Genomic DNA, 26,527 nt, shown 5'->3' with positions numbered 1-26,527 from the left:
TGGTTGACAACCAACATCAACCATCACACATGGGCCGTTCACCGCCTTAGCATGTTCATTAGCTCATTTCATCTTTTCCACATGAATGACACGTATGGAGTTGCTCTAAGTAAGATTTGTTAGCCTGGGTACCCTGTGCTATAAAGGCTTCTCAGGATTACTGGTACTGAGAACGTTTTGGTTATCCAAGAAGAGGCTTTCAATGAGATAAGCCCCTGGCTTGTGCAGCCCTCCTCCCTGTGTCTTTGAATGGATTCGTATCAGCAGCTCCCGTTACCCCACGGGCACCCTTTGGAACTCAGCTCTGTTGTGATTTTCTTGACTGTGTCTCCAGAGGCTGCTGACTGCTAGTGTGCAGTCTCTTGATGATGAACACATTCAAGGATCTGTCCCCAGGATGGCAGTCCCAGGAAGAACTCCTCATGGGTAGCGATCCAAGGTCACGGAGAAGCTAGTGATGATTATTACTGATTTGGAGATACAGAAAAACTGACCTACCCGTTTCCTGAATGGATTCCTAAGCAAGAGTAGATATTTTCTATACTTCTCAAATCAAGAACACATGAATCATCCCAGTGGGCCACCTTTGGGGATTACCTTCTTCCATGTACTTCCATGAGAAGGCCCCAGAATTGAAATATTGAGATTTCTTCTTAACCTGAAGAACTGAACAAATGTGCATTTGGAATGTAAGCTTTTCAGGGCTACCTGGATTGTGTTAGTCAACAGTGAATATATTGCTTTGCATTAATTTCAAACTTGCTTTTAAAAGTCCTCTTGTAGCCTGACATAATAGCACACACCTTTAATCCCAGCATTCAGGAAGCAGAGACCATGCCAACTTGGTCTACAAAGTGAGTTCCTGGACAGCCATGACTTTTTTATACAGAGAAACTCTGTCTTGAAAATAAATAAATAAATAAGTAAATAAATAAATAAATAAATAATATTTTTTAAAAAAAGAAGCCATCTCCTATAGATACCAGACTCTTCCCAAACGGAACTGACACCCCCAGCCCTGGCAACAGTAACCCAAGGCCCCCACCGCTGTCACCACTGTTTTGCTGGCAGGGGGTCTGAAATCTTGACACCCTGGTTAGAGTTCCTCCTATGACTCTAAATGATTGATCGACTATGACCCTAGTCCTAGTCCAGCAATAGGTGGCAATGGTCGGACTTGGCAGAGGGTTTTCTCCGTGCCTCTGGCTCACTCGCTAAGCTGTGTTCTCCTTTGTAGACTGTCAAGGGGATGTTAGAAAACCCGAATGAACCCGTAAGCGACCTCTCTTACTTTGACTGCATTGAGAGTGTGATGGAAAACTCCAAGGTAAGCCAGTCTGTTTTAGTTGCTCTCCTCTCTGCTGAGATAACCTACCTAACAAAGCAGCCTAAAGAGGGAAGGCTTCCTTTTGGCTTAAAGTTGAAGCCTGATGGCAGGATTATGAGACGGTCTAGTCACACTGCATCGACAATCAGGAAGCAGAGAGAGATACAAGTGCAGGTGTTCAGCTCAATTTCACCTTTTTACAAAGTTTAGGACCCCAGCCTTGTGGATAGTGCCACCAAACTGGGTGGTCCCTCCTTAATCAACCCAGTCTCTGGAGACACCCACCCCCCTCCCCAACACACACACAGACATGCCCAGAGCCTTATTTCCCCAGAGAGTATAGATCCTGTCAAGTTGACAACCAATATTAACTGTCAACTGTCGGTGCCAAACACGGACATCAACACTGCTCCTCAGGGGGGAGAAACAGAAAGGGGAAAACTGAGAAAAGGCATCTCCCTCACTCCCGGGTGGCCTGATACGGTGAAAACTTGTCCTACAGCTTGCTCAAGTGTTCCTCCACAGTCAGGGTCTCGCAGAACCGTGTGGAAAGTTGTATAAATACCAGGTGACAGACCCTAGCCCCAAGGTTTGAAGTCTGCGTTTCTAAGAGGTTCCCAGTCCTGCCTCTGTGATCTCAGAACCCTTTCTTTGAGAACTGCTTATTTCATCAAAGATGGGTCTCACTGTGAATCCAGCCTGTGTTTTTCGTACTGGAGGCTGAACTGCTATTCAAAGTCCTCCTGTGACCTTGGCTTTCATGAAAGCCCCCTGTTTGTATTTTGTGATATCTAATCATAGCATACATTTTTTGAGGAGAGTAAATATTAGGAGTTTTGAGTGGTTAGGAAGAGAAGTATTTTAAAAACTACAATGGCAGCTGGGCAGTGGTGGTGCACAATTTAATCCCAGCACTTGGGAGGCAGAGGTAGGTGGATTTCTGAGTTCAAGGCCAGCCTGGTCTACAGAGTGAGTTCCAGGACAGCCAGGGCTACACAGAGAAACCCTGTCTTGGAAAAAAACAAAACAAAACAAAACTACAATGGCTTCAAGGCCTTCCTCAGTAAGATCTGATTCCTTGCTGTTTAACTGGGTGAAGATGGGAATTAAGAAAAGGCAATCGTGAGGGCAATATTAGGGAGCAATGAAGGAGAATGCCCAAGAATCAGAAAGTGCCAGTGATATACCAGAGAGACACTTGGCAGTTGAACTTTTGCCACCCATGCACACTTCCCTTCAAACTTGGCGAGCCGTCTATATTGATGATGTCAGGAAGGTTCAGTTTGTGTTGGAATAAGACAAGAATTTCTCCTGTTCAGCAACTTTCATGGAATACAGGGCTGTCTAAATGGAGGGTACATATGACTTACATACATAAATTCAGAAATCTCCTTTTTTTTTTTTGAGACAGGGCCTCATGTATCTCAGGCTGTCCTAGATCATGCTGTATAGTCAAACAAGACTCTGACTCCCTTCTCTCACCACCTAAAGTGCAGGAATTGCAGGTGTGCACACCACAGCTGGACGGTTGAAGCCAAGCCTTCATACCTGCTAGGCTAGCCCTCCCCCAGCGAGCTACAGCTACAGCCTAGGAAGGGTCTCTCCTTAAAGGAGTTCGGGTCGAGGATAAAATCCTGTGCCTACAAACACTCCCTAGCTACTTTGCTCTGCACATGTTTATGTAAAATTGATTATTTTATATATAAAAAAATTATAGAAATTTATTTGGTTTCCTCTTCAAAATGGCTTCCGTCTCAGGAAGAACTCTATATCACAGAGACTTGACAATGTCATCTCCCACCCAAGGGTGAATGAACATTTTCTACTCTATAATCTATGACCCTGGGAAGCACCAACTCTCCTTGTGTCATGGGCCAAAGCCCAGAGAGGATAGGGCACCAGATTTGGGGTAGATGTTCTGCTCTGTCCATGTGACCTTCTGTATGACCTTTAGAGGACATTTGAGTTCCCTAGGATGCACACTGACTGTGACAATCCCTATCATGCCTTCTTTGGGGGCCAGAAAAAGGACCATAACCGTGCTTTTCAAAACTTGATAAATTAACCATGCAAGGAAGAGTGTACCTTCTACTTCTGGTTAGAATTTCAAGTCCAGCTCCCTGAATGTGAGTTTATGTTCTTAGAAGTAAATAGTTCTCAGACTGGGCCATGTGCCCGTGAGAGGCTTTGCGTAGATTATACTTGATGGTCTCTGTGTGTTGACTGCACCCCCAGGAGATTCTGATCCCCCTTGGGTACAAGGTCTGTACTCCTCATATACATTTATCTTCTTCATAGAGAGGTGGTGTGATTCTCTCGAGTCTCTCTTGGGTACAGTAAAGGCAAAGATGACAAATGTTTTAAATTAAGTCGCTTTGAATGTTAAAGCCGCAGAGTAGCCTCCTGCATCCCTGGGCTGGAATAAAAACTCAGTGGCGGGTTGCTGTTTTGCAGGTTCTGGGCGAGTCAATGGCAGGGATTTCACAGAACGCTAAGACTGGAGACCTCCCTGCCTTCGGAGAATGTGTGGGGATTGCATCCAAGGCTCTCTGTGGGCTGACAGAGGCAGCGGCCCAGGTGAGAGCCCTGTACACACCTTCTTTCCAGCTCGTGCCCTAGGACATAGTACATACCTCTAAGGGAGACCTTCTTCAGCTCCTCTAATCACTGAGATAGGAACCATAGGGAAGATGATGGGCTTCTGGGTAGGAGGGGCATATAGGCAGAATACCAGCCAGTGCTTCCAGGGGCATACGGGGAGGACAGTGAGACCGAGTGAATAGTGCAGACCTGGCATCCAGAGGTCAGAAGCAGCTTTTTAAAGCCAGTGTCCTAAATAAATTGTTCCTTAGAGAAGAATGAGTATTGAGTAAACTGAAGGTCCTCAGTCTTTAGAATTGCACATTAGCCACACTCTTTAGAATAAAAAGAAGGGGGTGGGGAAGCCCCATCATGCAGAGCTATGATATGATATTTACCACCCTCCTTTGGCTGACCCTTGTCTCTTTCCAGTCATGATTGGAACCATATAGCAAAAACTTCAAAGACGGCAGCATCCAGCCCAAATGGTTTACCCTTGATGGTTAAGCTTGAACTTGGGAGATTTCACTTGCTCAAAGACAAACATCCCTAGTTGAAAGAGAAGATTCCTAACCTTGAGCTAGCCCCTCAAACCACAGGAGCTCATCCTCTGTTAGTTATTTCCAAGCGCATCCAAAGGGAACCCAAAGAAACAGCCTTTTCTGCAACCACCTTGTTGGGGAGCAAATGCTGTCTTTTCTTTCTTCCCTCCTCCCTCCCTCCTTCCTTCCTTCTTGTCTTCCTTTCTCTCTTTGTTTGTTTCTTTCTCCCCCCCTCATTTTCTGAGTCAACTCATTTGTCTTTCTTGATTGCCTAAGCCAAGATTCTAACTGCTATTAGAAATAGTGACCTAGGCAAGGACCCTCCAGGTTAGGAGACCTTTGGCCAGCAAAGGCCCTAGGATGAACTGATTCCAAAGCTCCCTGTGTCAGTTTGCACTGGCTTTCTTCTTCTGCCTCTTCTAAGCCACAGCCAGCTTCACACTAAAGGCAGGCATCCTCATGGTCCTACGCTGGCTGCCAGCAGCTGTGTAAGCTGCTCCCGTGTACTTCCATGCCCCACAGAAGAGCGTCTCAAAGGCTTTCTCTTAAGAACAAGGAGGCTTTGTTCTCTGATGCCTGCAGCAGACTCCTGATGGTATGTCAAGCTGGCATAGACCTGTCTGTCACCATGTCTTCACTGGTGAGAGGGATGAGCTTACTTAGGGTAGCTCGCCCTAAGGAGTACCTGAGCTTGCCAGCTGCCAGAACACTGTGGACCATTGTCTCCCATGGCTCATGGAGGAGCCAGGAGCCTGAGGTGTGACTTTGCCCTTCCTTTTCTAGGCTGCGTACCTGGTTGGCATCTCTGATCCAAACAGCCAGGCAGGCCACCAAGGCCTGGTGGACCCCATCCAGTTTGCCAGGGCTAACCAGGCGATCCAGATGGCATGTCAGAACTTGGTGGATCCTGGCAGCAGCCCATCACAGGTAACCAGGGAAGGACGTGGGGCATGTGATCTCTTAGGCTTCTCTTGGTGGATGAGGGGAGATGGGAAAATGAGCAGAGAATCCTGTGCTCCCTGTGCTCTCAGAGCTTGCAAACCCAGGTGACTGCAGCTGTGCAGGTAGTAACTGTACACATTTGATGAAATGCCCTGACCAAAGCAACTTGGGGGAGAATGGGTTATTTATCTTATAATTCCAGGTTTCAGCCCATTGTTGGGGGGAAATCAAGGCAGGAACTTCAAGCGGCTACTTACATCATACCCACACTCAAGAGCAAAGAGAGAACGTGTATGTCTCTGGTCAGCTCTGCTCTTACCCAGTTCAGCTTAGAGAAAATGGTGCCTCCTACTTTCAGGTTCAATCAAGGTCATCCAGACAGACAGTCCCCACTGGTATGCCCGTTGAGACTCCCCTTCTTCAGGTGGTTCTAGGCTGTGTCAGGTTGACAAATGAACTAGCCATCACAATGACTAAGAAATTATTAAAAATGTGGTAAAGGTAGGAATATACTTGTAGCCCGCATGGTCCTCTCGCCGGGAAGAAGACACGCGGACACTAGGTTCCTTCTGCAGCAACTGTTTATTTGTCTCCATCCATAGTGAAAAAAGGGTCGAGCCCAAAATCTGCACTGCTTATATACACCACAGTGCGCGTATCTGCCCACAGCGTGGTGTGTCTGCTCATGATTGGCTGTTCGCTCATTACCCTACGTAACGCCCCGGGATGGGCCGTGACATGGCGTCCTTTTCACTCTACGCACATGCGCCAACAGTTCTCTACGCACATGCGCAAACAGTTGTCCACTAGGAGTTAACAGCGAAAGTAGGCGCCATCTTGCCATGGCGAATGCCTCTCAAGATTCACGGCTCCCCACATATACTTATATATAGATTCTGAGAAGCAGCAGAGTGAAACTGTAGCAGAATTCATGAGGAGTCTCTCGGCTATTAATTGACAGTTTGTTCTGTGCTCAGCACTAAGTCAGCGTAAGAGAGACCTGACCTTTGCCCTTTTGGTTCTTACTCCCTTGGGAGTTTGATTGGGGTATATTGATAAGATAGAGTATTGTTCTAGTTGCTGTTACTGTGATAAAACGCTCTAAACAAAAACAACTTGGGGGGAAGAAAGGGTTTATTTGAGCTTCCATTTCCAGGTTACAGTCCATCCTAGAGGGAATGTCAAGTAGACACCATGGAGGAATGTAGTTTTCTGGCTCGCTCACAGTCTTATACCCAGCTTGCTTTCTTGTATAGCCCAGGCGTACCTGTTTAGGGACATGCTGCCCACAGGTTGGCTGGGCCCTCGCACACCAACTATCCATCCAAGACAGTCCCTCTCAACAACATGGCCACAGGCCAGTCTAGTTGAGGAAATTCTTCAGTTGAGGTTCCCTTTTCGCAGACTTCAGATTGTGTCAAGTTAACAATAAAAACTGACCAGGACAGGAATATATTAGGAGAAGTGTGACAAGTTTTCTCAGGTCACTTCAGAGAAGATGGCACTGAGTCAAGCCTCGGAGTTGATGTCAGAATCCACAACACAGAAAGGAACTCCAGAGACGTTTGAGGAGCAGATGGTGCGCATCACATACCTTGGTGCCTGTGGTGTCATGGGGATCTGGTTACGTAGGAAGGCAGTGTGTACTGAAAAGAAAGAGAAGTGCCTACTATGGGAACCAGAGGTAGCCTTGAGAGTGGCATGCCCACTATGAACTTGGGCCAGCGTTCTCACGGAAGTACAAAGATCTAAGAATACAGTACCAGGTTATTTTGGATCTGCCACTGCCCAGAGTGTATACTCAGATAAACTTGAGTCTATCTAGCCTACCCAAAGGAAAGTCTATGGCTTCAAGAGAGTACCTGAGTTGAGAATGGGTAGTTGATAGATGTTCCACTGACTGCTAGTCACCACCTACAGCTCCCTGTAGGGGGAGGAGGGAGTATTGCACCTAGTCACTTAAATTGTACCCATCCAAACCTGTTCTAAGGAGTTGGCCACTAACAAAATGAAGCTATTAATCTCTAGTAAGATAGTTGGTCCAAATAGCAATGACCTGTGAGCATCTATGAATGCTGAGTTTCAAAGACTTGGCATGAACCTAAACTTACAATATCATATTGCCATTTATAAATTGATTACAGTGAACTATTTTAAATATACTGAGTTAAACTATATTACTTAAGTTAATTTCTCTTTTTTCTCTACCCATTTTAATGTGCCTACTGTAAAGCTTTAAATTAGGTGTCTTAGGCCTTAGCCTGGGGCTGGCCTTTGGACTGTGGGGGTTCCAAGGACTAGCTGACTGTATACCCTTTGAGAGTGGGGCCTAGCACCTCCTTCCCCTTTCTATTTTCATGCTCTCTTGCTTCATGTTTCTTGCTCTTTCCTTCCTCAGGGTGACTTTAGGCACAGCAGAGCTAGCTAATAAGGAGACTGCCCAGATACTGGGCCTGTGGGTTGCAGAGAAACACAGGCTCCTCTTGCCATCTCCACCCCTGACCCAGCTCCATGCTTTGTAGGTTCTGTCAGCTGCCACCATTGTTGCCAAGCACACCTCAGCCTTATGCAATGCCTGCCGCATTGCCTCATCCAAGACGGCCAACCCTGTTGCCAAGAGGCACTTCGTCCAGTCAGCCAAGGAGGTTGCCAACAGCACTGCCAACCTGGTCAAGACCATCAAGGTAGGTGACTGTATTGCAGGTCTCGTTGGTCCCTGTACAGAGCCTAGAGAGGAGTGTGGCTAAAGCTCTGTCTCCTAAGATATGATAAGGTGTAGCCCTTAAGTCACAGGTGGGGAGGGCTTGCTTCCGCTTACTAATCAGGAAATATTTGCCAGGAAAGCCCAACCAGCTACACCTCCACTAACCTCTATGGTGGTAAGTAGGGAGCCACTCCCAATTCTGCAGCCAGGAGTTTAGGGCCTGAAATTGGGGGGTGGGGGGGAGGTTAGGGTCATTTCTTAGTGTGGTGTGAGGGTACAGCTTGTGTGTACTTGGTGTGGTTTTGAGAGGTCTGATGAGGGCTTGTGCCACTGTTGCTGGAGACTTAGGACCAAGAGAGAATATGGAGAGGAAAGGAAACAAGAAATTATAAAACAACTTCATTTTTAAAAATCACTTTGGAGGGCTGGAGAGATAGCTCAGCGGTTAAGAGCACTGACTGCTCTTCTGAAGGTCTGAGTTCAAAACCCAGCAACCACATGGTGGCTCACAACCATCTGTAATGAGATCTGATACCCTGAAGACAGCTAGCTACAGTGTACTTGTATATAATAAAATAAATAAATCTTAAAAAAAAAAAATCACTTTGGAGCAGGAGAGATGGCCCAGTGGGTAAAGTGCTCGCCATGCAAATGCAAAGACCTGAGTTCAATTCTCCACAACCCTTGTAAAGCCTGACCTATTAGTGCAGTCATACAGCAAAGGTGTATGAGTTACAGTCCATAGGTAGATGAGTGTCGGGGGTGGAGGGTCCCGTGCATTGAGGAAGTTGAGTTGGTCAGACAGTGGTCCTTGTAGGTGGTGCTCTAAGCAAGCTAGGGCTGTGCACAGATCAGGCAGCTGACCTCGTGGGAAAACAGCCAAAACCTGGACAGCCATCCACAGGCCCACGCCCCTGTGTCATCTGGGTCCCTGCCCCCAGCCTTCAAAGGAGCACTGTTTTGGGAGGCAGGATGCCAGTTCTCTGTAAACCTTGCGGGCGCTGAGAGAGGAGGGACTGTTTACGATTTGTGTGGTGCTAGGGAATCAAACCAGTGGCTTTCTGCATGCTGAAGTAAATGAAACGAGGGCAGGACCACTCCCAGTGTGGTTGAGCTTTTATTGTAGATATGAGGGGGAATACAGTGACAGACATCCGGAAGAGTCCGGACTGAATTGAGCTAGAAGAGGAGAGAGGGCAGGTTGACCAAGAGAGGAGCCGAGGACCAGGAGAATAAAGAGACAGTGTGGCAGGGATGTATGGGAGAGAAAAATTGGGGGGAAGGGAAGCAAGCCTCTGGGGCCAGCGAGGTTTCTGTAGGGGGCATGGTGAGAAGAGCTGAGAGGTGCCACAGGTTCTGAGCCTGGAGACTTGTGTGTGCCTTGGTATGCTAGTGGGTACCACAGTTAGTCATGTGCTTCTGTGGTACCTGACACTAGGAGTACTTGCTTTACCACTGAGCAACACCCCCAGCCTGACTTCAGTAAAAGGGCTTCCAACCTTACTGTAACTTGACTTTCTTCTTTTTCTGCAAAAATCTCTGTACAGCCCCCACCTAGAAGTCAGTCAGAGTGAGCCTTGCAGAGGCCAAAGGAAAAGAGCCTCCGTCGGCCCGCAGCAGCTGGAAGCTGGCTGGTAAAAGCAAGGCCAGTTAGCCCAGTCAGCAGTTCCTCAGCTGCCTCAACAGAGAGTCATTTTAAAAACAAACAAAAGGCCTCTGTGCTTGAAGGATACAAGAAACTGGATGGAAAATGAATATACAAATAAAATCCAGTGTCCTGGTGCTCTAGGATCCTGGCAGCTCCCTTGCCATCACAGTGTATGATATTAACTAATAACAAGCTTATGTTTTTTTAAGTGTCTATTGTATGCTTTGTATATGTTACCCAGTTTCATGCTCACAGCTGTGCTGTGTTTATCGTGCCCATTTTGCTGATGGGAAACTGAAATACAAAGTTTAAGTAACCGCCTAGGTAAATCAGCCAATAAATGATAGATGAGAATTCAAGCCCAAGTCCCAGAGTCCCTGTTCTCAGTTCCGGCATGCTGTTGGGCTCCTTGGAACAGAGGGGATGAGCTCATCCCTCCCGCCTGGGGAAAAAGCCCTGGCTGTGTTTACAGAGTATGAGTGTAAGTCTGGGGGTTGAGGGTGGAAAGGACAATGTAGTTAAAAGCTATGATGTCATTGTTGCTTGCTGCATAACTCTCAGTTAAAAGTCACTCACTTTCTGATCATTATAAAGCAGTGCAGGGGAGGGAAGACCTTAGAAACTCGTGCAGCATCTCTCTCCTGCTCCTGCAGCCTCACCTGCTCCTGCTGCCTCTTTCCTGCAGCCTCTCTCCTGCTCCTGCTGCCTCTCTTTCTCCTGCTGCCTCTCTCCTTCAGCCTCTCTCTCCTGCTTCTGCAGCCTCTCTCTCTCCTGTAGCCTTTCTCTCTCCTGCAGCCTCTCTCTCTCCTGTAGCCTCTCTCTCCTACAGCCTCTCTCCTGCAGCCTCTCTCTCCTACAGCCTCTCTCCTGCAGCCTCTCCTCTCTCTCCTGCAGCCTCTCTCTCTCTCTCCTGTAGCCTCTCTCTCCTGCAGCCTCTCTCTCCTGCAGCCTCTCTCTCTCCTGCAGCCTTTCTCTCTCCTGCAGCCTCTCCCCTTCAGCCTCTCTCCTGCTTCTGCAGCCTCTCTCTCCTGCTTCTGCAGTCTCTCTCTCCTGCAGCCTCTCTCTCCTGCAGCCTCTCTCTCCTGCTCCTGCTTCTTTTCCTATAGCCTCTCTCTCCTGCTCCTGCTTCTTTTCCTACAGCCTCTCTCTCCTGCTCCTTTTGCTTCTCTGTCCTGCTGCTTCCTCGCTTTTAAATTCTGATCTGTCTGTTAAGATCAGTCTTCTTTCACATTCTCCTCACAGTGTCAATCCCTCTGCAAATCCCTGCAGCAAATGAGCTCATGTGATGGTCCAAAAGATAGGCCTGTGAGAAGCTTCAGAGGAGAGCTGGGTGATTGTAATATGTACCCATAAAGCCTGTCTCCCACAAGCATCTCTGCAAACCAGCATCAATAAGAGGGAACAGAAACGAACCTATTGCCAAAGCTTGTCAAAAGGTGCCCAGAGTTTTCAGTCTGCACTGTGTGGCAGGTTTGTCGGCCCAGTACATCCTTGAGTGCTGCCTTTCACTCACAATAAGAAAATGGCAGAGGTTGCATCCTTGGTGCCCCCTACCCTGTACTGAATGGATCTCCTCTTGAAGGAATGGTTAGGTATCATGTGCATCAGAAAAACAAGTGGGTTCTTGGTCTTCTGAATAGTTCAGTGCCACAGCTGCATCCTTCGCCGTCCTTGCTCCTTAGTGTGTTTGCTTTGCACCATGAGGCTATGCCCAGACATCAGCCCAGCTGCCATACCCTTCCAGTCTTGAAGAAGGGAGGAAACGGGATGCCACTAGGACCTTAGCTCTCTCCTGATGGCATTCTCTAAAGTCCCCAAGCATAGCCCAACAAGAATGCATTTCAGACTCTCCTACCAGGGAGGGCTCCCAGTGAGTTTACAAGGACACGGGCTGACTCTCTGTCCCTGGTCCACACAACGCCCTCTGCCTGTTTGCTCTCTCCATTATGCTCATTACCTAGCCTTGAATCAGATGTGTGGAATGGAATGTTATTTTAAATGTGCAGCCACTCAGGTTTGAGTGCCAAGTGGAAATTATGCAACCCCAGCTTTTGTTTTGCTGAGAAGTTGAAGTTTGGCCTTGTCGTTCACCGCAGAGCGAGTGCTCAGATTTTTTGCAATTAGGCACTTCCAGTGAGTGCCGCAGACACCTGATCTAGCACCCCCTGATTGAATTTGACTTGGCTGTAAGTATGTTTTCTTGGTCATTCTTATGTTTGGACTGGTAAAGTAGAGTTCTTCAGGCTAGGGTGGGGAACATTCTGGGACATCTTAGGCCTTGCTGCCTTTGATGGCGTCTAGGATTTGTAAGGAAGAAGAGAGTTGGTGTCTTAGGTGATGGTTTGAAAGTAGTAGTCTGAAAGATGACCTAAGTAAATTGTGTCAGTTTTTCCAGTTGCTAGTTTTATTGGGGAAACAAAGTGGGTATTCTGTGATCTTTAACCCTTTAAGTCCACGGATGTTTTCACCACATGCCTGTGAGATTAGACCGAAGATACGAGGTGTATCAGGATTGTCCCATAGGGAATGCTCTTGTCCCCATGGGTTTGAATGTGCAACCAAGTGACTTTAACCCTTTGGTGGCTAGAGGACATTCTATGATATAAAACAAGCACAAGGAAACATTTGTGGCTGCTCAGCATTTCACTGTGGGGCTGCCTCGAGCGTCCATTTTACTTGGGTTGCCTCAGTCATCTCCAGTGGAGGCAAGCTTTGGAGGTGAAATCATAGCTCTACAGATCATCCTTCCTAATGCCAAATGCATCCTCTTCAGGAAATAGCTTCTCTCTTTTGAAAACCAAAGTGAGTGGGTGACATAGGTTTTTGTTGTAGCTTGTGTTATTCAGTGCCCTGTCCTATGAATAGCAATGGGGCTCTGTAAGATGTGCTGTTTATAATCTGTGCTGAGCAGAGGGAGTGGCTCCATGTCTTGAGCCTTGAAATTTATGTCAGGGACACGGGAGTCATCTTTTTGGTTTGTGTAAGTTCAAATGAGGGTTGGTCACCAAGGCAGATGTTTTCTATCCTGGCAGACAGAGGAGGTAAGAAAGGAGCGTGCTTGGATTTGGAAAGATGACAGGAAGAAAGGAAGCCATGTCATTTTCTCACCCAGGCAATGGGACTTGTGAAGCTAGGGGCCCAAGTTCCTCAGACTCCAGTTCACTATGGCCAGCCTCAGCTTTACTCATTTCCTTGTGCATCATTACCATCTGCATCAGCCACCTGTCAGGTGACACCCACCATATCTCCCACTGCTGTCCCCAGCTTGCTCTAAGCTTGCTTGGTAGTACCCACCTTCAGAGAGGCTGTGATGTTAACAGCACAGTGAGGTCAGGCGCTCTGAGGCAATCCTTTTCTGTGTTCCCCGGGCCCAGCGATGTAAATTCAACATTTATGAGTACCAGAGGGCAGTTTAGAGGTGGAGCCGTGCATGTGAGCAAGAAGTAGCAGGCAAGGTTAAGGTCTCCAGTGGGCCTAGAAAAAAAGGCTGAATCCAAGTGGTTAGAGCAGGGTCAGAGTTTGGTGGGTGAGGGGAAGGTGGTAGCCAAAGCTGGCCAGGCACCATAATTACTGCGGATGGTAAGTGAGCAAGCTCATGGGAATTCCTCTGAAAATATTAGTATTGTGGCTATGTAATTATTATCCGAAGCTGCCAAGACCTGGCTGGCATGCCGGTGTTATTCAGAAGTGCCCTTCAGACTTGTTTTGCCAGGCTCCTCTTGCCTTCCCGAGGAGCAGACCACACCCTCCTCAGACCCAGCTGGCCAGATAATGCCAGTGCCTCTGGGTGGCTCGTTCACTAATTGTCTAAGAACATTTTTATATATTGCTCATAAGGATTAAATTAAAAGTTTAATTGGTCATTTAGCAAGGACATTTGCATTCTTCGGCAAGTGTAGCTGCTTCCACCTCGTCTCCCTCTGCTAAAAGACAGTGCACCTGCTATGCTTCACTGGCTGTGTTGTTCCTGAAAAGGCAGGGTCGGTTTCAGAGAGGCTTGCTTGACGTGCATCGCAGGCCACAGCCTAGATTCTCACCAAGCTGGCCTTTAATCAGCCACATGACTGATCACTGGATCCTCTTGTGTTGTCTGCCACTAATTAAATAAAGATGAAGCATAAAATGTACAGAGAAAATATGCATTATGTGGAGAGCTCCGTAAATTGTCTCCACTAAACATATTAACCACACCCCTCCAGAGTATTACCCAGCTTCTAACACCTAAATTGGTGTAACATTTTTACTTTATGAGTGAAACTGTGCAATGGGTACCCTTTTATGTGTGTGTGCATGTGTGTGTTATGAGTTGGCTGAGCTGAGTTGAGTTGCCTGTGGGTTGGGCAGGTCTAGTCTACTCGTTCCCATTAGATTCCATTGGATTCATTCTGAGATGTTGGTGGTTCAGGGATACCTTTAGATGTAGATGTAGATATAAGTTGGAAGTAAGGGATTGGAGATTGAGCCCAGGGTGGATTCTAGTTTTAATCCCCAGAAACAAAAAAAGTGAGGGGGAGGAAGAAGGGAAGGAAGGAAGACAAGCTGGTCAGAAGTACCACTCTATTTAAAGGATCTTTGTCATTTGGGCGGGAATAGACTTACTCCATTTGGAAATAGAATATCACATCTCAGAAGTGGAAGAGAAAGTGGCCCAGCAGCCAGTTGTGACAGCATGGCTGGAGGGAGTGAAGAGCGAGTCAGCTGACAGCAGGACGGCTGTCCTGTGAACTGTACATCTAAGATTATTCCTTAGGAATTATACCTGGCCTCTCTGGGTGACAGCAGGGATCTCTCCAGTTGCCTCCTAACTTGTTGATGAGCAGTATTCCCAGGGAACCGGCTTCCCTTGCTGGGAGGTGATTGATGTGTCTTAGCCGTGATATGCCTTTCTCAGTGGGGATGGATCTCCGTTTCTTCCCCATTAGGCCCTGGATGGGGATTTCTCTGAAGACAACCGCAATAAGTGTCGAATTGCTACCACGCCCTTGATCGAGGCTGTGGAGAACCTGACAGCATTTGCCTCAAACCCGGAGTTTGCCAGCATTCCTGCACAGATCAGCTCTGAGGTAGGGGAGTCTGCAGCAACTGAAACTCAAGAGTCATTGGCTAATTCTGTATGAAATAGAATGAGCATGGATAGTTAAAACTCTAAAAGACCTTTTGTCAGTGCCCTATGGACTATGCTACTGCAGTATGCATAGAATTTTGCAGTAGTAAGTACTATGTTATGTACATATAACTGTTACCATACTCTGTTACTATGGATGGAACTTGGTGCACAGTTACTATGTTTGGTGAATATCTGTCTTTTAAGAAATAATAGCTTGATATTGAGAATAATCTTTGTGCCTGGGATTGGGACTGATTCTTTTGTAAAGTCTGTCATACTCAAGAATTCTCTTTAAGAGAAAGTATATTTATTACTTAAGGAGCAAGCCTAGGCCCCTGCTTCCCCTAGACCTTTTTGCCTCCCTCCCACAGGTTAGATAGAAGTACCAGCTTAAAGAATAAGACTTTCTAGGGCCCCGCTCATCCGTCTCTGTGTACTCGCCCTTAACTTCTCTGTTGGTTCATCTTAGGGCTCCCAGGCACAGGAACCAATCCTGGTCTCAGCCAAGACCATGCTGGAGAGCTCATCGTACCTCATCCGCACCGCACGCTCTCTGGCCATCAACCCCAAAGATCCACCCACCTGGTCCGTGTTGGCTGGACACTCCCATACTGTGTCTGACTCCATTAAGAGCCTCATCACGTCTATCAGGTCAGTTTCTCATCTAAAGAGAGCTCCAGCCTGCATCTGAATAGGGCAGGAGGGGACTATGTCTACTGATCATTATTGTGATGGCTAATCTCGTCATCATCATTGACTTGACACAAAATGGAGTCACCTGGGAAGAGGGCACTTCAATAGAGGAATTGTCTCCATCCTATTAGTTTCTGGGTATGTCTGTGGGGTGTTTTCTTTATTGATGATTGATGTGAGAGAGTCCAGCCCATGCAGGTGTGCCATCCCTGGACAGATGGGTCTGGACTCTAGAAGAAAGGTGGCTGAGCAAGCCAGTAAGCAGCAGCATTATTCTGTGGTCTCTGCTTCAGTTCCTGCTTCCAGGTTCCTGTATTGAGCTTCTGCTCTGACTTCCCTTAATAATGGACTGTGACCTGTAAGATAAAGCCAGTTCTTTCCTCCCCAGGTTGCTTTTGTGTTTATTGAAGTAATAGTAAAGCAAACTAAGAACCTATTTCTTATGTCTTTGAGACCCATGACAGTACAGCACGTCTAAGCACCTATTTTAAACCAGATATCATCCTAAATCTTTTACCTACATTACCTGTTAGAGTAGGCATTGTCATGGTTTCCATTTTCCTTCTATGAAGCTTCAGGCAGAAGAACTTAGGTCATGTTCTCATGGCCAACCAAAGCTCCAGTCCCAGCCCTTCTAACTGTCACACTGAATTAGCAGCTCTTAGCCTGAGAGCTCTACTGTCTAGATTTTTTTTTTTAGCCTGATAAGACGAAAGGACTTTTCTGCAGCTCACACTAACTCCAGGTATCCTGACCTTCTTGGTAATACCCAGAGGCTGAGAAAAGGACACTTCTCAAGTTGGCCAAAATGAATATCCTACAACAGAGTGTTCCTAAGTTACAGGATTTTGCTTCTTAATTGCTTCTGAAGTTCAAAGCCATAATTAAACTCTTCCTTAATGTATTACCAAAAAAATGCCCTCTGAATACTTTAGCTCTAACTGTGGCCCATGAGCTTATGACTAGTATACAGTACTGTCATGTTGGCACTATAAATGGTGCTGCACTTTTATTTTCAGTGGCTGGAGAGATGGCTCAATGGAGATGCTTGCTGCAGAAGCACAGGGCCTGAGTTTGAATACCTAGCTCCAAATAAAAAGCCAGGGATGGGTGTATGCTTGTGTCCTAGAAATCCAGGAAGATTGCTGGGGTGTGCTGGACACAGACACTGGTGAAGGAGGACTCAACTTCCTCTTATGGTCTCCAATGTTCTGATGGTTATATGCATTTGTACTCAAATAGAAACACACACACTTTTTAACTTTAAAGTGGAGGCAAGCACCCAAGTACAAATTGTTTCCTTTGCAATTGCCTATTATTAGCCTGAAAGGAAAGGCAGAGATTCCATTTTTCCTGCTAGAAGTAGAGCTATGTCAAGTACAAGTGTTAATTAAGAAATGCGTGGCCCCGGGTCCATTTTGCTGAGCAAGCCTCAGAGATGCACTGCTCCGTGAAGGTGATCATGTAGAAAGGGGAAAAGAGGCTCCTGGCCCACCATATAGGAACATGGTGTGACACATGTAAGCCTCATGGGCATTTGTTTGATTTGTTCTGTCCCTTTTAGGGACAAAGCCCCAGGGCAGAGGGAATGTGACTACTCCATTGATGGCATCAACCGGTGCATCAGGGACATCGAGCAGGCCTCCCTGGCTGCGGTCAGCCAGAGCCTGGCCACGAGGGATGACATCTCTGTGGAGGTAGGCTGGGGCTTTGTTGGAAACTCCAGAGGAAATGGGACTAAATGTCTAATGCTGGAGAGTGATAGTGTTCTCCCCTGTGGAACAGATAGGGAGGTCATAGGGCTGGTGGGGAGTGTGTAGGTCAAGTGCTGAGAAGAGGCAGGTGGTGTGGAGAAAGACATCACCTGCTACACAAAAGTGTTCACATGCAGCTGAAGTTTGCAGGAAAATGGTCAGTGATAGGTAATTCTGTCCTAAGATGGACTGCTGTGTTCAGTTGTGCATATCAATAGAGCAGGCCTGGACATGCAGAGCGTGAGTGCATCTCTCTGGCCACATTTTCTCTTTGCACTTTTTTTTTGGGGGGGGGGGCGTTGAAACAGGGTTTCTCTGTATAGCCTTGGCTGTCCTGGAACTCACTCTGTAGACCAGGCTGGCCTTGAACTCAGAAATCCGCCTGCCTCTGCCTCCCAAGTGCCGGGATTAAAGGCATGCACCACTACCGCCCACTCTTTGCACTTTTTTTAACAAGTTTAAACTCTAATGCATTTGATCCATCTAGAGGGAAAGACATGTACCCTAAGTTATTCTGTATCTTGTATGTGTGTTTGGGGGGCTTAGCATCTTATCATTTGAGTTCACTGTATTTTTAAACTTATTTTTAATAATGGTTTTTAAACACTTTAATCTTTATTTTAGTCTATGACCCACCAGAGGTAGTGGAAAGGAAAGGTTATTAGGATATGGGGCAAGTAGATCTATTTAAAAATTATTTTTTATAGCCTGGCAGTGGTGGCGCATGCCTTTAATCCCAGCACTTGGGAGGCAGAGGCAGGTGGAATTCTGAGTTCGAGGCCAACCTGGTCTACTGAGTGAGTTCCAAGACAGCCAGGGCTACACAGTGAAACCCTGTCTCAAAAAAAAAAAAAAAAAAAAAATGTTTTTTATGGTAAATCTCATCTATGTTGTCAAAAAATCAATAGTTTAGTCTACAGGATTTAACAGTGACAGCTCGATCTGCTTATAAACATTAAATATTTATAAATATTTATATATTTACAAATATACCAACAGTCTAGTTTAACACTGTCAAGATAACAAATACAAATCAACAGCATTGACACGACCTAACAAAATAGCCAGGCCTCAGCCAAATCAACACGAGACAGCAAAACCAACCAAGACCACTAGCAATGTCAAGAGAAGTTCTCCACCAGGTATCTCTCAGCAAAGATCAACAAAGACACAAGACCAAAAAGTGTTATAAAGCTAACTATATAAACAAGCCCCCCATCACTGTCTGTTGAGTCTTATTTCTACTCTCTCTAAACATCACACATCCTTATGGGTCTTGTCTCTCTCCATGTCTTATCTTAGCACATGAGTTTGTCTTAACAGAACTCCACATGAGTCTATATTAGCTGACATCATTTCTGCCAGTCTGCCCAAGTCTATAAAAGGAACAAAAAGCCACCAAAACATCAAAAGTTTGTTTGGTACATTTTTCTCTGCAGAGTAAAATCAAACAAAGCTCAACAACATCATATAAGGCAGACCTATATAAGTATGTCGTTAGTGAAAAAATCCTTTATCACATGTCTTTCTACCTGTTTTCTTTCACCAAACATCCTTTTACCTACGTCTGCTTTAGCAAAACGTTCTTTTATGTGTCTGCTTTAGTGAAACATCCTTTCACCTATGTCCACTTCAAGGAAACACTCTTTTTACCTCTTCACCCCAACAAAACACCATCCGGTACAACTGACTTTTCAAGAAAACCATAAGTTTTTACTTCAGGCCACTTTATCTTTTCTCTATTTGTGTGTGTTCTACACACATGTGCCTCTGTGTTGGGTATGCACCACCACGTGCTCCTCCATCTTTTTTTTTTTTTTTTTGAGTCAGGGTCGCTCCCTGCACCTGGAGCTCACCCGTAGCTAGGCTGCCTGGCCAGTGAGTCCTCAGGACCCACCTGTCTCCATCCCTACTCCACTCCCTGCACTGGGATTGTAGATGCTCAAGTCCTTGTGCTTGAATAGCACACATTTTCCCCAGCCTCCCTTTATCTGTTCTTGCTCTTGAGCTGCTTGCTACCCATCAAAATTTGCAATCCATACTTCCCAGGAGGGACAGTGCCCAACAGTCAGGCATTTGGTTTGCATGAACGATATGTTTATCTTACTGCGTAGAATTTAAGCCTAATGAGCTCTGTCCCCATTCTCCAAACCGTGAACCTAGAACTAAGCATCGCTCATTTTTATTAATAGAGCTGTCTGTTCTGCTTTGGCCTCACACACGCATACACACTCAAACATGCATGCGCACACAGAATTCCAGGAAATGAGAAGCAGGGCTAAGTACTGTAACCATGTTGAAAGCTAGCATTACTATTTTAAGCCTGTTCTTAAAGTTGAGCATATACACAGTAAACACACATGAAGTGTGTGTGCTGATGACTTGTCAGCAAACCACACCCTTACATAGCCCCCGGCTCAAGAAGCCAAGACGAAGCCAGTTTTGGTAGCTTTACACACTTTTAATCCTAGCTCCAGCAGGCAGGGGCAGTTTGATCTCTGTGAGTTTGAGGATAGCTAGGGCTACTTAGTGAGACACTGCCCGCCACCCCAAAAAGACCTGTGACCACCACCCCAGAAATGTCTGCCTTACACCATCCCTTCTAAACTGCATCCTCTGCTTTAGCTCCCCAAATAGGAAGAAAATGTACCCCCTTTATACCCAAGATCCTTCATTAGACAAGGGCTTCTCTGTCATTCATACCCATAATCACACTAACTGTGTGAGGACAATAAATAATTAGCTAAGTAAGGCCTTTGGACTTAAGGAAGCCTCTCCCTGCCTGCCCCAGCTCTCTAGCTCTTTTGTTGTTGTTGTTTTGTTTTGTTTTCAAGCTTGCCCTGTTAAGCTTTTTCTCTCCCAGAGTGAACTCTGCCTGAAGCCCTCGCGTGCCAATGCGTAGAGGTCTGTAGCAGAGTCACAAGTGGAGAAAGGATATTGTCACTCTTGAGATGACACATCAGGGCATACATCCCTATGATGCCCATGCTTTCATCTGTTAACCCTGAACCTATCCAGTACAGTTCCTACGATGATTTTGAGAAAGGGGGGAGATTTTTCCTGCTTCCACTTCCTCTCCAGCCTCGAGTTCTCCATCCCCCACCTGCCCCCTTCCAACAGTCTGGCTTTCTTTCCCTGTCTCTTAACAACCTAAACACATTTATTGGGAGCAGAGAGTTTAAGCCATCTCAGACCTGATATGAATACCTCAAGAGTGTCATTTCCAGTATGTGCCTTCAAGTCACCAAGGACAGTGAGCAGAGTCTGGCTAAGCTCTGCATGTAGCCCATCTGATTCCTTCACAGAGTGCCATCAGCGAAGCCTTCGGAGAGCTGATCTCATTTTTACATCATCCTTTCCCCCTCCTCTTTAAGTTCTGTGAGCACCAAGACCAGTATGTCCCCTAAGTGCCCAATTAGCTGTCTCCATTTGGACCATGTTGCCTCTTCTTGGAAAGTAGAGCTAGTTCTCATTGCCCATAACCAGGGTTTGTAACCAACCATGAAGATGCCACCAGCAGCAGTTGTCAGGGTTGCTAAGAATGAAGCCAGCGAGAAACACATCTCTCATGCCTGCTTCATCTGAGGAAGGATAGGGGATCTCACCCTGGGGAGTGAGGCAAGTCAGGGAATGGAAGATCAGAGGAGCATCCAGGCAGTCAGATATCATGCAGGTCCCCTTGTCCTTCATCAAGGGCTTTTCAGAATGACACAGCATTGTGGGGAACTGTTGTCAAATGACCTTGACAGCTCTTCCTCTCTCAGGCCCTCCAGGAGCAGCTGACCTCGGTGGTCCAGGAAATCGGGCATCTTATTGATCCCATCGCTACAGCAGCCCGAGGAGAAGCTGCCCAACTTGGACATAAGGTACTGTGCAAGCAGGCGATCCTGCTGAGAGAGAGATGGTATATGTTAATTACTAATCAAATAAACCTAGCGAACAGATAGGATTCTAAAGCATTAAACATTTTGGCTATACGTTTCTATACTCCTGAGAGACCCATTTGTTCCTGTATTAGTTTTTTTTCTGATGCAATGATAAAAACCTGACCAAAAGCAACTTGTGAGAGTAAGGTTTATTTTGGCTGACAGTTCCAAAAGGATAGAGTCCACCATGGCAGCAAAGGTCTGAAGACAGCAGAAGCAGGAGGCCAGCCTTGCAGTTGAAGAGCAGAGAGAGAACAGATGAGTGGGGCTAGTCCATGAGACCCCCAAAGCCAGCCCCAGTGACTCCCTCTAGCACGACCCTATCTTCATAAAGCTTCATACCCTTATCAAAGAATGCCACCCACTGGGGATCGAGTGTTCAAATACAGGAGTCTGTGAGAGCCATTTCTCATTCTGACCACCACCACAGTGCCCTGTTGCCTTTGGTGATGAAGCCAGCATCATTCCTGGGGAAGGGATAAGTCCTATGCCTGTGAACAGGGCTGCCTTTGCTTATGCAGACTGGGACCGCCACATCTGGACAAAGAAGGCGGGGAGCAAGCCCTGCTTGCAGGCTACCCACCTGGCCTTCAAGGGGCTCCTTTAAGATGCACACAGAGGGCTTTGGGGAAGTATCAGGTAAAGCTCTTGCTTTGCATGAGGACCCAAGTTCAGACCCTTAGCACCTGTATAACTAGAGGCATCGGTACACACGGTACACATCTATAACCCCAGTGCACAGGAGGCCGAGGCCGAACTACCTCTGGGGCTCACGAGCTATCTCATAGCAGTTCCCTCTGGCCCTGGTTTGGGCCACCTTTGGACTCTCCATTTGGACCATGTTGTCTCTCCTCCTTGGAAAGTAGAGTAGTCCTCATTCCCAGTAATCAGGCTATAACCCACCATGAAGACATCTAGTCAAATCTGCAAGCTCCAAGTTCAGTGGGAGACCAAAAATTTAGATCAAAGATCTGGGAAGATGGCTCAGTAAGAATGCTTACTGTACAAGCATGAAGACCCGAGACTGACTCTCCAGGACCCATGGAAAAAGCTGAACATTGCTGTATGTGCCTGTAACTCTAGCATTGGATGGGGAAAGACGAGTGGATCCTGGGAGTTTGCCTAGCCAAACTGGTGATCTGCAGATTGAATGAGAGACCCTGTCTCAAGAGAATAAGACAGAGACTGATCCAGGAAGACACTAGACATCTGGCTGTTTCATCTAGGCATGGCCATACAGACCCAACCCTACATGTGCACACACATCCCACACACAAAATAAGGTGGAGAGCAATTAAGGCAAATGCCAGATATCAGTCTCTGGCGTCCACATGCCCCTGCACATGTGTACAAACACGCACAGATGCACACAGAGGCACGGTAGGTAAGCAGCAGCGCTACTCGGATGTCTTTGCAGGATAACCCGATGAGAATAACAGAGCTGAGTTCTTACTGCTGGCCACTAGTCCTGCCTCACTGTTAGCTCTAACGACTACCATTGTTCTGTTTTTGGACTCTGCTATTCACTACTGTGCTCGTCCTTATAACCTCCCAACCCTTGCTTTGTTTGTGACCCAATGCCTGCTTGTACGAAGTGGCCTCTCCTCCTTTATCCCCACAATACTATCCTTTCATGTGATGGAAAAAAAAGCCTTAAGGGAGCCACAGGCTGAAGATTTACATAAAATACCCTCAGTGGGAAGCTTAGCAATTAGTTATGGTGCACAAAAAATGAGGAATTAGAATAGCCATTGGTGCTGGAAATAGTTGAAGCCAAACTGAAAATGTGGTCCTCTCACTGTTAAATAGGAGGTGTTGCTCTATCACACTCATCCCCATCACACACCCTCCCTCGACTTCAGATATGTTATAAAGCAAGAAACAGACACTGAGTGATGGACTTCTCAATGTGACTGCAGCAGAACTAGAATAAACACTAAAGCAAAGGGATGTCATTGAGAAGAGAAAGGGAATCAAGAGCCAGACTATGAAGTGAGCCTCACCCCCGCCTCATCTCCACCTTGGAGCAGCATAGCATCAGCATAGAGCCCACAACTGTGCCTCAGTTTCTCTTCACCTGGATCTACTTCTTAAAATTGGAACTGAGATTAACCAAGGAATTGAATAGGAAACATTTAGCAAAGAGCTAAAAACACAGGGGATGGGCCTGATAAATATTTGTGGCATTGGCCCTGGCGCTCCCAAATACGTGTGTGTGTGTGTGTGTGTGTGTGTGTGTGTGTGTGTGTGTGTGTGTACTTTGTATGGTATGTATAGAGCATGGTCTGCTATCTGCTGGAAGGAAGTTTATCCTGGGGCAGTAAGTAGCTGTCTTAATTAGTTTGGTTTGGTTTGGTTTGGTTTGGTTTGGTTTGGTTTGGTTTGGTTTGGTTTGAACACTGGAGATCATACCCAGGACCCCTCACACACCATAAAAGTAATTTGCCACTGAGCTACATTCTGAGCCCCTTGACAAGCTTTTTATTTTCCCAGGTTGAGCCAAACACAGAAGTTTGACAGCGGTGAAATCATTTTGCTTTTGTTCCATTCTCAAGGCTTGGCCCAGTCCTCGTCGAGGACGCCAGTCAGACTGTCTACTGAAAAGCTTTGCAGATATTCTTCATCCACCCCCACTTCATTACCCTCCTCTCTTCTCTGCTTCCCTTTTGAATCTGTGGGATGCCTCTTATTCTTAACAGTTTTAACTTATAAAACTGACAATTTATAAAACTGGGTATAAGTCTAGTGTCTACCTATAAATTCCAGAATGAGTTTCTTACCGTATATGGAAAGGAGATGGAGAATTCCCCCAGGAAGAAAAGCCAAGCAGTAGATTGTTAACTAGCAAGTATTTAAAAAGTTGTAGCCAAACACGCCTTTTCCAATGAGTCATCATCTCATCCTTGCTCCGCCGAATCCCCTTCTCACAAAGGGGCCCCCCCAAAAGGAGACCCAAACTTACATGATACATCTGGGATTTTTCTTCCTTGAAAGGTGACACAGCTGGCAAGCTACTTTGAGCCCTTGATCTTAGCTGCAGTTGGTGTCGCCTCCAAGATGCTGGACCATCAACAACAGATGACAGTACTGGACCAGACCAAGACTCTTGCAGAGTCTGCCCTGCAGATGCTGTATGCAGCCAAAGAAGGTGGAGGAAATCCCAAGGTATGCTCTAAGCCATCAGGGGCTGGTTTGGAAGTCCAGATCCCCCCTGTGTTGTCTCCTTCCTCAAAAAACACCTCCAAGTTGATTTCCCAGTCTAAAAGAGAGATAATCTGGTGGCTTTCCAAACAGATATAGGTAAGGGTTATTCACAAGTTCTCCTTCCTTGATAGAGTATGTGGGCAAGCACTCATGGGGCAGAAGAGTGCATGGTATGTTCATTGTAGGAATGAAGCTGACATACTTGCTGGGTGCCTGCTAAGTGTTGATGTCTAACTTGCTTGAAGGAATGCCATTTGCTTTCAGTGAATGTGATTTCTCTTCTCCTTCAGGGATGGTGATGTAATTTACTTGTTTTTTCAGTGTTTGAGGGCCTCACACATGCTAGGCAAACATTCTTACTACTGAGCTACCTCCCCAGCCCAAAAGATGCTAATTTAATATAACAGCCTTCACACACACACACACACACACACACACACACACACACACACACACACACACACACACACACACACACATAAACACACACACCTGTCAGTTTGTAAGAACATTTCTCCAGTGAGTCGCTTTTAAGAGCCAGACATGGCAGCAGTCTATCATGGATGACTGACCTAGTACTGCATTTTGCTTAGAACTTAAGAGGTAACAGGACCTGAAGAGATGGCTTACTGATGGCTTCTTGCCAAGGGCTTGACTTGCATTCCAAGTACATATCAAGTAGTTCACAGTGCCTGTAATACAGTGCCCTCTTCTGGTCTCCACATACACGGCGCACATGCATACACTCAGGCACACACACATACAGATAAATAAACAAACAACTTAGCAGCAGCATGGACATAATATAGAATTACAAAAATAATGTGGAGCCTTCTGAAAATTGTAAGCAGTCTGGTAAGGCCGGAATATTCATATGAGCACAGTTTGACAAGAAGCTGGGCAAAGATATACTGATGCATCTCATCATCTTTGCCAAGGAGTATGACGTTTATATAAGGCATGGGAGCTAGTGGTGTCCTTAAACAGGGAAACAGTGCCATCTGTTCTAGTTTCTTTCTGTTACTCTGACCCAAAGCAACTTGGAGGAGTAAGTAACTTACTGGCTTACACTGCCGAGTCAATCCATCATGGAGGGAAATTAAGAAGAAACTCCAAGGCAGGAACCTGGAAGAAACAGGAACCGTGGAGGAATGCTGCTTATCTGCTCAGTTATTCCTGGTCTGATGCTCAGCCAGCATTCTTATATACCCATAACTACCTGTCTACAGATGGTATGAACCAAAATAGACTGGGCCCTCAATTAAGAAAATCCCTCACAGGCATCCACAGACCAATCTGATAAAGACAGTCAGTCCTTCAACTGAGATCTTGAAGTAGGTCTAGACTGTCAAGTTGACAACTAATACTAAGACAGATCCATATTTTATTACTTATGTATGTGTATGTGTGCCTGTGTATGTGTGTGTGTGCACATGCCTAATGGAGGTATTCTTGAATGTTTGAGCCGGGCATTAGATCCCATGGAGCTGGAGTTTCATGCAGTTGCGAGCCCCCCCTGACGTGGGTTCTAGGAAGCAAATGCCAGCTCTGTGCAGAAGCAGCAAACCCTCTTAACCACTGAGTCCTTTCTCCAGCCCACTTTTAATCCATATTTTTTTTTGTTTTTTGTTTTGATTTTTTTTCCAAGACAGGGTTTCTCGGTATAGCTCTGGCTGTCCTGGAACTCACTCTGTAGACCAGGCTGGCCTCCAATTCAGAAATCCACCTGCCTCTGCCTCCCAAGTGCTGGGATTAAAGGCGTGTGCTACCGCTGCCCAGCTTAATCCATATTTTTAAAACATCCAACTGTACACTGACTTTGCCTTACTGGCAGGACTCAGGGTGAAGACCTGGCCTTTTCTACAGCCCATCTTTCACATTTTTAGCTATTAGTAAGAGTATAATTTGGATACTAAAATAATTAAGAGCCAGCATCAACCCTCCAAATGTTCAAAGTCTTTTGGAATTAATAACTCTATTTACCAAAATGGTGGAGCACAGTGGACCCAGCTCTGACTGTGATGGTCACCGGTGGGAGGCCGACCCCTCTGCATCAACCCCTCAGACTGGAGCAGGCTTGTCCCTGGGGCTTTCTTTCTG

At 46.3% G+C, this 26,527-nt stretch overlaps 1 protein-coding gene across 4 annotated transcripts in view; it reads left to right on the top strand.

Annotated features, from left to right (window-relative positions):
• The window catches only part of Tln2 (talin 2), a 413,098-nt gene that overhangs the window by 318,806 nt on the left and 67,765 nt on the right, over window positions 1-26,527 (top strand). For all 4 annotated transcript variants that reach the window (XM_031343921.1, XM_031343919.1, XM_031343920.1 and 1 more), the window contains 9 exons: window positions 1,238-1,327; window positions 3,782-3,904; window positions 5,233-5,376; window positions 7,914-8,075; window positions 14,666-14,806; window positions 15,320-15,501; window positions 17,108-17,240; window positions 21,062-21,163; window positions 24,218-24,388. In XM_031343921.1, the coding sequence (XP_031199781.1) occupies window positions 1,238-1,327; window positions 3,782-3,904; window positions 5,233-5,376; window positions 7,914-8,075; window positions 14,666-14,806; window positions 15,320-15,501; window positions 17,108-17,240; window positions 21,062-21,163; window positions 24,218-24,388 (1,248 nt within the window). The remainder of the gene's footprint in view (window positions 1-1,237; window positions 1,328-3,781; window positions 3,905-5,232; window positions 5,377-7,913; window positions 8,076-14,665; window positions 14,807-15,319; window positions 15,502-17,107; window positions 17,241-21,061; window positions 21,164-24,217; window positions 24,389-26,527) is intronic.

This window comes from Mastomys coucha, unplaced genomic scaffold (assembly GCF_008632895.1).
Source record: "Mastomys coucha isolate ucsf_1 unplaced genomic scaffold, UCSF_Mcou_1 pScaffold23, whole genome shotgun sequence".
Taxonomy (NCBI): Eukaryota; Metazoa; Chordata; class Mammalia; order Rodentia; family Muridae; genus Mastomys; species Mastomys coucha.
This window is presented reverse-complemented; position numbering and strand designations above follow the sequence as displayed.